Source organism: Babylonia areolata, chromosome 3, assembly GCF_041734735.1.
Source record: "Babylonia areolata isolate BAREFJ2019XMU chromosome 3, ASM4173473v1, whole genome shotgun sequence".
NCBI lineage: Eukaryota > Metazoa > Mollusca > Gastropoda > Neogastropoda > Buccinidae > Babylonia > Babylonia areolata.
The window spans coordinates 50,802,618-50,817,601 of NC_134878.1; the positions used below are offsets into that span (position 1 = coordinate 50,802,618).

At 43.2% G+C, this 14,984-nt stretch overlaps 1 protein-coding gene across 1 annotated transcript in view; it reads right to left on the reverse strand.

Moving 5' to 3' along the window:
• The window catches only part of LOC143280081 (uncharacterized), a 197,780-nt gene that overhangs the window by 89,352 nt on the left and 93,444 nt on the right, over nucleotides 1-14,984 (reverse strand). Inside the window, 8 exon segments of the mRNA XM_076584590.1 lie at nucleotides 387-620; nucleotides 3,025-3,157; nucleotides 5,056-5,142; nucleotides 7,882-8,051; nucleotides 9,461-9,511; nucleotides 10,386-10,599; nucleotides 11,277-11,431; nucleotides 13,245-13,377. Coding sequence (XP_076440705.1) covers nucleotides 387-620; nucleotides 3,025-3,157; nucleotides 5,056-5,142; nucleotides 7,882-8,051; nucleotides 9,461-9,511; nucleotides 10,386-10,599; nucleotides 11,277-11,431; nucleotides 13,245-13,377 — 1,177 coding nt within the window.

The following is a 14,984-nucleotide window of genomic DNA, read 5'->3' on the forward strand; positions in this document are numbered from 1 at the left end:
AGAACATATTTAACAAATCAATTTACCAAATTTCATTAATATCATTATCTCAAAAAATATTCTAACGCACACACATACTCACATACGTGTATCCCCCACCCCCTCCCTACATACATCCATGCATGCACACAAAAGCCCATTTTTAACATTCACACACACACACTATCCCACACACACCCTTCTGCCCACCCACCCCCCAGCCCTCCCCCCGCCCCCTTTTTCCCCCCCTCTAATATCACTTTAAGTAGAAAGACGTAAAATTGAAGACTACTTCTACTATACACACACAAATGCATACACACAAAAACACACACATACACACACACACACACACACATGCAGACACACACACACACACACACAGACACACACACACACACACAGACCCCTGCCCTCCAGCACCAGCCGCACACTCTGCACAGTGCCCACAGACACAGCCTCCAGCAGGTACACGTCCAGCTTGCCGGGAGACATCTTGTCGGCAGGGTTGGACAGAGGGCGCTGCAGCAGCTGCTGACCTGTGTCCCCCCCCTGCCCCGTCAGCCTCAGGGAGACCCAGCCCTCCGTCGCCCCCGCTGACCTCTGTCGGCCCGTTTGGACGGCGATCAGGTATCGAAGGACTGTTAGGGGAAGGGGGGGGGGGGGGGGGGGGGGGGGGGGGGGGGGAAGAAGAAAAAACAAGAGAGGCAAGGCCTTCAAGACAAAAAAAAAAAAAATCCAAGCTTTTTATGTATTGAGTATAATTTCAAAATGTAATGTTTAAGATGAGAAAGATCAGTTTAAAGTAAATTAAGTCCCCTAGCATTAATTACAGAGTAATTTCCCTTTTTTACTGTCTGCACCAAATGTTTGCAAAATAAATAAAACTTCCATACTGAGCAAAAGAAGTTCCTGTTTGAACAGAAAATGATAATAATGACTGCTCTTGTTGTTGGGTCAGAATATCAGATCAAAGTGCCAAGTTTAGAGAATACAAAAAATATAAATATAATGGTAAATGCAGTTTGCATATAATTAGGCTTCATTCTTTATTTTTTTGTGCCCATCCCAGAGGTGCAATATTGTTTTAAACAAGATGACTGGAAAGAACTGAATTTTTCCTATTTTTATGCCTAATTTGGTGTCAACTGACAAAGTATTTGCAGAGAAAATGTCAATGTTAAAGTTTACCACGGACACACAGACACACACACACACAGACAACTGAACACCGGGTTAAAACATAGACTCACTTTGTTTACACAAGTGAGTCAAAAATGCGTGTAGTGTTATCTGTTAACTTTATTGCTTATCGTACAGTATTAGGCCCAAAACTTGGCTTACATCACAAATTGACGTAAGTTTATTGTTGGGCCAACTGCAAAGTGAGAGCTGTATTATCAATGTTTCTCTAGTGCAATGGGAAATCATCCACAGCTTAGTCTATTGTGAAGGACTGTGACTCTCAAACTAGGAGGCAAAATTGCAACTGGCTCTTAGTGCTGCAGCCTTGGGGGATAGTTAGCCTTTGGGAACCATCCCAATGCCAACTGTCCTAAAACCCTCTTGGCTGAGACATTGGGAATGTAACTTGGGCAAGACACTCTCCATGATAATCAAATTCTAGACCAAATAGTCGGGACAGCAGTTGCCTCCTCTGCTGTACTGATGGTCATAGTCGGACACAACTATCATATATATTGTATTGTATTGTATTGTATTGTAATCTGTATTGTATTGTATTGTATTGTACTGATGTTTGTCCTTTGGATTCGAAGATGACCATGGCTTCAAGACTCAGATGGAAGATAGGTGGCAATGGGTCTGGTGGTGACTGATGATGCCAATCCGAGCTGATGGGGCACAAGTAAGTGGGTGCTGTCATGGCAGTGGATGCTGCTCAGGTCTTGCGCACATCATGCTTCCTTTGTGCCTTGGTGATGCGTCTGAACTGTACTATCCTGCACTGTATTGTATTGTACTGTATTGTATTGTATCGTATCGTATTGTATTGTATTGTGTTAGCCATTGTCTCAACAGATTTCTCTGTGTGAATCTGGGCTGTTCTTGCCATGGAGAACACAGTGCTATAGTGCAGCACCACCCCCTTTCTTTTAATGCCTGGCAATGTATTTGTTTTCTACCAAACCGTATTTTTCAACCCAATTTTGCCAGGGACAATCCTTTTTGTTGCCATGGTTCTTTCCGTGTGCTAAGTGCATGCTACACAGGGACCTTGGTTTATTCTTTCATCTAAATGACTAGCATCCAGACCACCACTCAAGGTCCAGAGGTGGGGGGAGAAAATACTGCTGAGCGTGGGGTTTGAACCTGTGAACTCAGATTCTCTGGCTATCTAGGCAGAAAGTTACCACCAGGCCTCTCCTCCATATAGTCCAGCAAACCGCACAGGTCCTAACCATGACTGGTGTTTCTAGTTATCTGCTGCAGCACTTACAAAACAAGCGGAAAAAAAAGACAACTATGACAGAAGCAAAAAAAAACAATTAAAAAAAAGAAAAGAAAAATACAAGACCTTATTGACTACGTTCTGTAATTTCATCAAAATAACATTTCAGAATGCCTTTGTCAGGCTTGCAATTAAATATCTGAGTAGATTTAGTTCTTTCTTTTCTCATGTTTCAGCAAAGTCAAGAAACAAAATCTGTATGGCCAGTTCATTCATGATTGTGCTCACATATGGTGACTATGGATGGGACATTAACAACAAACAAATGACTCACATTCACCAATGCACAGGCATAAGCACTTCTAAGCTGCACATGAATATGGAAGTGATCACACATATGCATGTCTGATGTATAACACACATCCAAACCTCCCACACACAAACAAACAGAATGACACACACATGCACACACTCACAGCCACACACACACATCCACACATCCCCCCGCACCCCCACACACACTCACAGCCACACATACACATCCACACCTCTCACACACACACACACGAACACACACACACACGAACACACACACACACACACGAACACACACACACACACACACACTGACTGACCAGGCACAGGGGCCACACCGGGAGACACAACAGGACATTCACGATGGAGTTGACCATCTTCCTTGTCCTCTGCCAGCCATCGGTTTAGTGGGAAGAACAGCTCCTCCTCTGTCTTCAGGTCCACCATCCGCACCTTCACCACAACATCGTCACACCAATGTCTGGGGTTCGCTTCAGCACCTGACTTTAACTCATTCTACCCCAGGTACCAGTTAACTCACATCATGATCACTTCCCCTGTGGACCGGGTACAAGTATTCTCGTACCAACACACTATTCTAATTTCTTAGATGAACAGACTATAAACAAATAAAAAAACTAATTTCATTCATTCTTGCTTGGTACAGCTGACATTCTAAAGTGAACTGTTTACGGATTCCGGAAGCATGAAAAGGTAGCTTTGTTTGGCTGATTAAATCAGCGATTTTCCATGAATTTTCGCTGTTTTAGTGAACCACCCTATTTTTTTCTGCAGTGGTCTCACATAGTGATGGTCCAGGGTAGTTGTAGCAGCCATATACTGTGGGGTAGAATGAGTAAGGTGGAACCAGACGGGCGCGATAGCCGAATGGTTAAAGCGTTGGACTTTCAATCTGAGGGTCCCGGGTTCGAATCTCGGTGACGGCGCCTGGTGGGTAAAGGGTGGAGATTTTTACGATCTCCCAGGTCAACATATGTGCAGACCTGCTAGTGCCTGAACCCCCTTCGTGTGTATACGCAAGCAAAAAGATCAAATACGCACGTTAAAGATCTTGTAATCCATGTCAGCGTTCGGTGGGTTATGGAAACAAGTACATACCCAGCATGCACACCCCCGAAAGCGGAGTATGGCTGCCTACATGGCGGGGTAAAAAAAACGGTCATACACGTAAAAGCCCACTCGCGTATATACGAGTGAACGTGGGAGTTGCAGCCCACGAACAAAGAAGAAGAAGAAGTAAGGTGGAACTGCAAAGACAATACCCTTCCCCGCCCCTCAAATTCATGCGAAATTTGCATGTGAAGAATTCATGCAGAGAAAAAACAGAACAATCTATCCTTAAAATTTGCCTACCTGTTTTGACTGATACTATGGTGCCAGTACAGCCAAAGTTAGCACTTGAAAATGAGAGAATTTTGAATGAAGTCCTATTACAGTGGAGAAGAGAGAAGAGATGTGAAGCAATGAGGAAGCACTGACTATGGGTGAACAACATTTTGAAGCTTGGGCAGCAGCAGGTAACTGAGAACAACCTGATCAAGGAGCTTAGTTTTGATGTACATCTCTTCAAGGAATACATGCTGCTAACAAGGGAACAATTCACTCAATTCTGACATCAAACAAAGCCTTAGCTGAGAAATGATCTGCACAAAGATGGGTAACATTTGCATGTGAAGTCATGTGAAATTACACAATGACAAAAAGGTTTATGAAGATGTTTTTCTTTATTTCAGTGCAAAATTTACATGCAAAATTTCCCTTATTTTTTCTGGTCTGTGGAATTTGCCCCTGTACTGTCTGCCCTAACACAATAACACTGAGTGCTGGATAAGCAAAGCAACTTTGTTCGTTTTTCATTATTAGCTTCTTCATGACTGTGGTCCTCTTTTTTTTCCCCTTGTATAAGAAGAAAAATGAATACACAAAGTATTTTTCCACATCACTGTAATTCTGAAATCAAGATCAAGTGCTCTTTAACTGTGCTGCTGGAATGATCAAATGGAAACGTTTGTGTGAGTTTGAGTGTGAGTGTGAGTGTGAGTGTGTGTGTGTGTGTGTGTGTGTGCATGTGTGTGTGTGTGCATGTCTTTTGTGTCTATCTTGCATTATACAAATAACATTATTTCTCACAGTGTTTTGATGGTCAGGAACGCAGCATGGTAATATAAACTTTTCACACACCGTTATCTTTGAAAAACCTGGCAGATATGACACACTGAACTAAGACTACAAGCATAAATTTTTGCAAATTTTTCTGGCAATGTGCCTCAACAATAGAGCACGGCAAAAACTGTGTGAGCGCTGAAAGGGTGAACCAGCTGGGCACTCACAGACTCCACATGCCAGGCAGGGTCAGGGTTTCGGTTGTCGTGCTCCAGGTGGATTTTCCTTATCTCGCCCACTGGGCCCACGTTCACCTGTTGTGGCACACCACAGCACTTCTGTTCACTGGGGGTGGGGGGTGGAATGGCCATCAGGTCAAGAAAGTATGATATCATCATCTTCATCTTCATCGTTACCAGAATAATGAATGAATGAACGGACTTTATAAAGGGTGTGTGTAAAAATTGTCCACACTTTAGCTGCGTGTTCCCCAAACAGCGCCAACCACACATAAACACACAAGAGACTGAAACAGAAACAACAAGAAACAATCAAATACATGCCCCAGCAGACAACACACACACAAACAAAAAACACACACACACCCATCCCACACACACAATGCTACTGATTCAGAAAGTAAAAAAAAAAAAAAAAAAAAATCATCAGTACAATACTAATATTACTAATGATAATACTAACACTACTACTACTAATACTAACAATAATAATGATAACCACTAGTACTAATGATAATAATGATAAGTATTTTACAAAGCACACTGATTCCTGTGCAGAGAAAAAATCAAAGCACTTTCCCACCAGGCATGCACAGCTGTGGTTCAGAGGAGATGAAAAACACAACTAAAAAAATGAAGTGGTCAGTGACTAACAAGTGTTTCTTCCTTCTCTCCTTCCTTCCCTCTTTCTTTTCTCCTCATTTCATCCTGTCAAGACACAACTTTAAAAACTAAAGTGGTCAGTGACTAACAAGCGTTTCTCCCTTCTCTCCCTCCTTCCTTCCTTCCCTCTTTCCTTTCTCCTCATTTCATCCTATCACGACACAACTTTAAAACTGATGTGGTCAGTGACTAACAAGTGTTTCTCCCTTCTCTCCCTCCTTCCTTCCTTCCCTCTTTCCTTTCTCATTGTTTCATCCTGTCAAGACACAACTTTAAAAACTGATGTGGTCAGTGACTAACAAGCGTTTCTCCCTTCTCTCCTTCCTTCCTTCCTTCCATCCATACAGGAAATTTTCTTCCTAAAATTACATTTATCTAACATGCTTACCGTGACTAGTGCAGACTCCGGCAGGGGTCTGACATTCCTGTCCTGTGCAAACTACTATCCGCCTATGCGGAGAAAACAAAAGTAGCTACGGTTGATAACCTCTCAAAAGTAGGTAACCTCCCCTTTGCCCCCCTGACTAGCACCCTCTTTTTCCGGCAGCCATCTTGACGCCTGTTCCTGTGCTCTTCATATGGCTAAGTTTTTTTTTCCGTATTTTCTGTCTGTCTGTCAATTCTCTGGCGTTCTTGTTTTTGTCTAATTATGTCTTCATCCAGGTCACATAATTATATGGCTTGAATGGGCGATCGGGCTAAAATTACACAGTTTCACATATAAATGAATCACACAAAGGACAAGAGGAGCACAAGGAAAAGAAAACAACGAAAGAAAACTATTCTTGGAATATTCTTCCATGGAACACACGCACAGATGAGGGCATTCATTTCACATATCCTGGCTTAGAGCCTGCAAAAAAAACAAAACAAACCCAGTTCATATGAACACACAGTGAGAACAAACAACTAATTAAGATAAAAAAAGATAAATAAAAGCATCCATTAAAAGTGATGCAGAAGTCTTTTGTCCCTGGAAACATTCTGTAGAAAAATCCACTTTGACAGTTAACTCACTTGGGACGACAAGTTTTCTCCCTTGCTTTTCCCCACAGACGTAAGGGTTTGGGAAAAAAATTATAAAAAATACAAAATACAGAGTAAGAAAATGAAACTTTCAGAACTAGTTTATTATGTGTTGGGCTATTACATAAAAAAATCAAATTTCTCATCTTATTTTTACAGTTTTGTCATTATGTTGAAAATAATGCCAATTTTTCACCTGAATCACCATACCCATGCTTGCTTTCTGCACTTAATTCACTTTCTTCTTCATCATCATCCACCTCTTCAATGTCCGACCCTTCAGTTTGTAGCATTTCAAGTACTTTGGCAACACTAAAATGTTGCCATCACTGTCTTGTTCGATCCACAACATTTTGAGAAGAATCCACTTTGCAAACAGGCTGGCCCGCGAGCAGACGACCAGTCAGTGACATTGTCAGCGTGTGTGCCAGACGGGCCACACATGACAGGCTGGCCAATCATACCATTTGGTTGTGGAGTGACCCAGAATAGGGCACTCTGCTTGACTAATCACAAAATCATGTGTACAGCGCATGATGGATTTTTATTTTTTGAAAATGCTATTCCATTCCGTTGCCCGAAACCGAATACATTTTATGTAGGAATGCTCACGCATTCTGTCGTCTGGAGAGAGTTAAACAAACACACTTGCAGACAAAAAAAAAGAAAAAAAAAGTGTATCACAACACTGCAGTAATATACACTTCCTGGGAAGAGCAGCCAGCCTAATATTCACAGAAACATGTTATCACAAAAAGTAATACAACACAATACAAGACAACACAATAATAATAACAACAATAATAATAATAATAATAACAATAACAGACAGTATTTATATGGTGCAAACCCCCCATGTAACAGACTCTAAGCACCTTACATAAAACAACACAAATACAATGGTGCATAATGACATACCTCTGCACATGAAAAAACACCACATATATGTGTATCTTTACACCGAGACAATACTACAAATTGCAGTATGCACACACACACACACACACACACATACACGCACGTGCGACAAAAATACCCTATACACATGCACACACACAAGCTTGCACACACACACACACGCGCGCCCAAGTACATATAAACATCCACCCAAAACAAAATGCTTACCTTGAACTTGGACTCCTTTCCGCGCCAGAAGTCATCATAAGCAGGACTGCCATCGCCCAGGGTTAAGATCGGTGAGACACCCTTTGACCCGTACACCGTCAGGTAGACCTGAGCGCAGGTTGCCGCCTCATCTATGTCACTGGTTCGCACATACACCTGCCAGTCACCCGCTGGAAACACACACACACACACACACACACACACACACACACACACACACACACACACACACACAAATGCAGCAAGTGCATAAGGCATCAGAACAATGGATGGAAAGAAAAGAATGAAAAAGAGATGCAGAAAGAAAGAAAGATTACTTCACCCACACAAAGAACTCACTGGAAAGGAAAAAATACTTTAACTCACTCGGGACGACAAGTTTTCTCCCTTGCTTTTCCCCACAGACAGCCCATTTGTAAGGGTTAGGAAAAAAATTACAAAAAATACAAAATACTGTGTAAGAAAATGAAACTTTCAGAACTGGTTTATTACGTGTTGAGCTATTACATGTAAAAAAAATCAAATTTCTCATCTTATTTTTACAGTTTTGCCATATGTAGAAAAAACTGCCAATTTTTCACCCCGAATCACCATACCCATGCTTGCTTTCTGCATTAAATTCGCTTTCTTCTTCGTCATCATCCACCTCTTCAATGTCCGACCCTTCAGTTTGTAGCATTTCAAGTACTTCGGCAACCCTAAAACATTGCCGTCACTGCCTTGTTCGCTTCACAACATTCCGAGAAGAGGCTGCTTTGCTAACAGGCTGGCACGCGAGCAGACGACCGGTCAGTGATTTTGTCAGCGTGTGTGCGAGACAGGCCACACATCCCATATTAACCAATCATACTGTTCGATTGTGGAGTGACCCAGAATAGCGCACTCTGCTTGGCTAATCACAAAATCACGTGTACAGCGCATGATGGAATTTTACTTTCGGAGAATGCTATTCCATTCCTTCGTCCGAAACCGAATACGTTTTGTGTAGGAATGCGTGAGCATTCCTTCGTCCGGAAAGAGTTAATATATATCCAGAACAAACCAAACTGTAGCAATAACAACGCCCAAAACAGCTAAAAACAGCTATCACATGAATGTACTGAAAACTACTTTGCAAACACGAACAACACCCAAAACAGCTAAAAACAGCTATCACATGAATGTACTGAAAACTACTATGCAAAAAACGACACAGTAACCATGCTAAACATGCTATCTCGAGTAATTGATCCAACACAATATACTAACCCAGTCCTGCTTTTTGTGATCTACACTCTTAATTCCCAAAGAAAACCACTTTGCTCTTTATACAAACAAGAGTTGGTCATAAATCAGAATAATGAATTCCCAAATAAAACTACTTTGCTCATGAAAACGCATGTATAAGCTCAAATACACACACCGCTATCATGTTTGCATTGTCTCCAAAGTATGTTTGATTATGCATGCAAATATTGTCTGAGGACACACGTGTAATCATTCCCAAACAGGTCAGAAAATGGCAAATGACACGTACCCAATCACAAACAACACACACACACACACACAAAAGAAGAAGAAGAAGAAGAATACAACTCACTGCTGTCATTTCTGTTGCTCATTGGAGCAATCTGAAGCAAGTCAGGGATATCTGAAAGTTGCAAACAAAACAAAAAAGAGAAAATGTTCTGGTCCGATCCTTACAGATGAACACTTTATCATAATTCTTTCTGAATATCATTTTCAAACGCTTGCGCACACACACACACACACACACACACATACATACACACACACACACACAGAAACAAACACACACACAGACAAACACACAGTCACATACAGACAGACACATATAGGCAGACACACACACACACACATTCAGAAAAGCTTGGTAATTATCTTAAAAGAAAGGGCAACAAATAATATTTAACAAGAGATGAAAAGCAAAGTTTAAACAGAACACAGAAATGAAAAATACCCCCACCCCCCACCTTTAAAATTCCAAAGAACTGATTATTAAATAACAACTTAAGGATAAAACTAAGTAATATGTTCATGATCAACTGAACCCAGTTACCCTTCAGCACTGAAGAAACAACAAATGAATATTGTGAAAATCAAGAAAAAAAACACCACATACGCAAATAATGACAGCATTGAAAATTAAAATGAAAAAAACATTAATTTAAATAATGATAATAATAATAATAATAATCAGTGACTAATGTCCTATTTAAACACTCGTGCAAAATGTAAAATGCAAGATAGCAAAAACGTGTAACATACCACAAAGATTCAGCTGAAAATCAGAGAATGATATATCATTGCTAACAGGAAGTGTACATGGAAACATAATATATGCCTGTGTGATTATACACACAAACACAATACACCCACAAACACACACACACACACACACACACACACAACCTTTATCACCAAAAACAGTGTCAATCATAACTCCATCCAAACAAATCATCATCGACAAAAAGGTAAAAAAAAAATAAAAAAAAGACCCTGACCTATCTGTCGCAGCTCCCTCTCCACCTTCCCATCATCCTCCCCGCCATCCAGCCACCTCATGCATGGGAAGACGAACTTGCCCCCGTCTCCACCTTTGACCTTCACCATCACCTTGTCCAGGAACCAGCCCGCACCGTGACCTTTGCTGGGGTGACCTATGACCACGGAGGTCAGGTCACCGAGGTCAACGGCCTCCAGGTTAAAGGTGTCCTCCTGAAAGGTGGGGTCAGTACAGGTCAGGTGAGAAGGATTTTTAAAAATTCGTCTGTCTTGACAATGCATTTTGAGTGAGCTGTGTACTGTGTCGCATGATGCTGTGCTGTGTTGTGTGATGTCGACTTGTGTTTTTGCTGAGTAAAGTTGTGTTACATTGTCTTGCGTTCTACTAAATGGCTCGTGTTGATTTGTGCTGAGCAGTTCTTTTTTTAATTTTTCAATTTTTTCATTTCCCTTTTCTGTCAAGCCCACTCCCAAATAATTTGTACGTTCCATTTTTTCACTCTCTGTCTTCCTTTTTTCCCTTTCTCTCGTATGTATGCATTTGAAAAAAAGAATAAAAATTCTAAAAACTCAGATCCGCTCTCCCCCGCACCCCCTACACACACAAAACAAACAAAAAAAGCCCTGTTAAAACAATGTTGTATGCCAATGCACGGTGTCAACCGTATTGTGCTGAGGGTTGTTTTGTGTTTTGTACTGTGAGGCACTAATTCTTTTCCTTTTCATGAAACACACACACACACACACACATACATTTCAACTAAACGCCCTCAACTACACCAATACAAGCACAAAATTATGTGCATGCGAGTATGCATACACAACACAAACAGAGCCATGCACACACACATACACACACACACACACAACACACAGTAAAGAAAGCATACCTGTGCGACACGAAACGTGCTGGCGCTGTCAGGTGATGTGTACAGGGAACGTTTCCCAGAATCCCCTTTGGTGCCGATGAGGGTGATGTAGACAGCGGCATCTGTTCCCCCTGCCCAGTGGTCCCCAGTGAAGGTTGTGACCTCGTAGTGACACACTGACACACACACACATATTACTGATAGTGCTCGTTTTAGTGTCAGTTCACTAAAGTTATCTTAGATAGGAACAGAACTGTGTGTGAGCATGAGTGTGTGTGCATGTACGTGTGTATGCATGTATGTATGATAGTATGCATGTGTGTGTGTGTGTGTTTGTATGTGTGTGTGTATGTGAAAACAGTAACACATCCTCACACTCTCTCCATTTCCTCCCCCCAGACTTCTTTTTTTTTCCCCCTTTTTTTCCCCCATCTAATATCATTTAGAGTGGGAAGACGTAAAACTGATTATCACACACACACACAAGCATAAACAAAAGCATGCATGTGCACACACAGACACCCACACACATTCACACCCTCCCCCTTCCCTCTGCTTTCCTCCTGCTCCCCATCCCTCTTTAATCTTCCTCCCCTCCACTCTATTTTTTCTTCTTTTTTTTCCCCGCCTAACATCAGTTTGAGTGGAAAGATGGAAAACTTGACACTACAACAACAGGTCACACAGTGCTCTCCCTGTCTTTGAACACCTGTAAATACAGGGGCCTGAAGAACTGCCACTTTGCCATGGGGGTGGGGAGGTTTGCGTGCTTTGGAGACCCCTATGAGCTATACCGGCAGGAGCCTATGTTCCTAGTAGGGCCATCCAAGCCAGAGAAGTTGAAGGGTAGAGGCGACGGGTGCAATAGCCGAATGGTTAAAGCGTTGGACTTTCAATCTGAGGGTCCCAGGTTCAAATCTCGGTGACGGCGCCTGGTTGGTAAAGGGTGGAGATTTTTACGATCTCCCAGGTCAACATATGTGCAGACCTGTTAGTGCCTGAACCCCCTTCGTGTGTATACGCAAGCAAAAGATCAAATACGCACGTTAAAGATCCTGTAATCCATGTCAGCGTTCGGTGGGTTATGGAAACAAGTACATACCCAGCATGCACACCCCCGAAAGTGGAGTATGGCTGCCTACATGGTGGGGTAAAAACGGTCATACACGTAAAAGCCCACTTGTGTATATACGAGTGAACGTGGGAGTTGCAGCCCACGAACAAAGAAGAAGAAGTTGAAGGGTAGAGGCTGGACAAACCACGCTCAACTAGTCCCCCAGGCTGGGGGATGGGCACAGGTATCAACCCGGTCCTGTAATAACAAGGCTGGTCACAGAAGAAACCATCGCTGCTGTCTGTGATGGGCCGGCCTCTCTTCATGGCTGCCCAGCGTGCCAGACAGCACAAAGGGCAGCAAGCCAGACAGCACAAAGGGCAGCAAGTCAGACAGCACAAAGGGCAGCAAGCCAGTCAGCACAAAGGGCAGCAAGTCAGACAGCACAAAGGGCAGCAAGTCAGACAGCACAAAGGGCAGCAAGCCAGTCACCACAAAGGGCAGCAAGTCAGACAGCACAAAGGGCAGCAAGTCAGACAGCACAAAGGGCAGCAAGTCAGCACAAAGGGAAGCAAGTCAGACAACACAAAGGGCAGCAAGTCAGACAGCACGAAGGGCAGCAAGCCAGTCAGCACAAAGGGCAGCAAGTCAGTCAGCACAAAGGGCAGCAAGCCAGTCAGCACAAAGGGCAGCAAGTCAGTCAGCACAAAGGGCAGCAAGCCAGTCAGCACAAAGGGCAGCAAGTCAGTCAGCACAAAGGGCAGCAAGTCAGTCAGCACAAAGGGAAGCAAGCCAGACAGCACAAAGGGCAGCAAGTCAGTCAGCACAAAGGGCAGCAAGTCAGTCAGCACAAAGGGCAGCAAGTCAGACAGCACGAAGGGAAGCAAGCCAGACAGCACAAAGGGCAGCAAGTCAGTCAGCACACGGTGCTCTACCTGCACCAACAGGCTTGTTGTCCTTGAGAGCCGGCAGTTCACGGACAAGGTCATGGTCGTCCATGTCACGGGAGAACCAGCGGTCAAAGGCAAACACCAGGGTCTGTCCTGTGGCCTTGTCCTTCAGTTTGACCTGGAACCACACGGATCGGAACCATCACTAGCACTGTTACTGTCATGGTTAAAAGAGCATCCTAAGACCATACATGATTACAAAGAGTTACACACTACCGGTATATCAAAATAAACACACTCAATATTTTGCTGCATCAAGGCTTATCCATTCATCAGCGAAGAAGTCTAATATGAACTGAATCCAAACTAATGATAATTCAGCACATTAAGTTGTTAACATACGTTCTCTTCCATGACTTTTTATTCACTTTTAGTATGACATACACATTCATACATATATTCATATTTACAGAGAGAGAGAGAGAGAGAGAGAGAGAGAGAGAGAGACAAGAGACAGAGAGAGAGAGAGAGAGAGAGAGAGAGAGAGAGATTAATGCTCAGGTTCCACTTCAAGTAATAATGGATTTAAAGCCTAACTGGCCTGTCATGTTCCCTTCAGTCCAAACAGATCATGTTTATGTCTCCAAAAAGGTCATAATCACATCTCCACCTTCTAACATAGCAAGGTTTCTCCCAAGGCATGTTTGATAATCCACATCCACAATGGAAAAAACCCAAACCCAGTTATCTCTATTCTTTGGTGGTAAGTTTGGAATATACAGTCATCTCTATTATTTGGTGATATGTTGTTCAGGTCTAAACTTGTGCATCCTCTGCTCATGATCCACAAAAGCCAAAGGCATGAATTTGGTAAAAAATCTCATTGCGACCATACAAGAATGACAGACACACATATGTGTGATGACAGTAAGTGGATAGCAGACACATTTTCTCCCTACACAGACACAAACGGGGACAAAATAATCATACACAGATAGGAGAAATGGCAGGAAAATACACAGATTGGCAGACATTATCTACAATATCAGTCTGAGTCATCCTTTGGCTTACACACACACACATCATCATGGCCTGGCTTCGCTGACGAAGATCTAGGAAGGGCGTTGTCCACGTCTGATGCAGGCACGCTCATGGCTGACAAGGCCAATGCGGGAAAAGCAGAGTCGGCCGCAGCGGTTGCAAGGGAAAGTCTGGTCTGGGTTCGCGGCTGCAGCGTTGTGGTTCTTCCTCCTTCTGCGTTTGTTCTCAAGGCTGGCCCTGCGGTTGTTTTCGAAGGAGGAGACAGCTTGGTGGATGGTGCGTCGCCAGGTCTCTCGATCAGCGGCTACTGCGGACCACTGGCGATGGTCAATGTGACAGGCACCGAGAGCTTTCTTCAAGGAGTCTTTGTATCTCTTCTTGGGTGCTCCTCTGTCACGGTGGCCAGTGGACAGTTCGCCATACAGCGCGATCTTGGGCAGGCGGTGGTCCTCCATCCTGGACACGTGCCCTGCCCAACGTAGCTGGGTCTTTAGCAGCACTGCCTCGATGCTGATAGTCTTTGCCTGCTCCAGGACCTCGACATTTGTGATGTAGTCACTCCAGTGGATGCTGAGGATGGTGCGAAGGCAGCGCTGGTGAAAGCGATCAAGCAGTCGTATGTGGTGCCGGTAGGTGACCCAGGTTTCGGAGCCATACAACAGGGTGGGCAGTACAACACCTCTGTACACGCTGATCTTTGTGTCTTTCTTCAGGTGTTTGTTGTTCCATACTCTCTTGTACAGC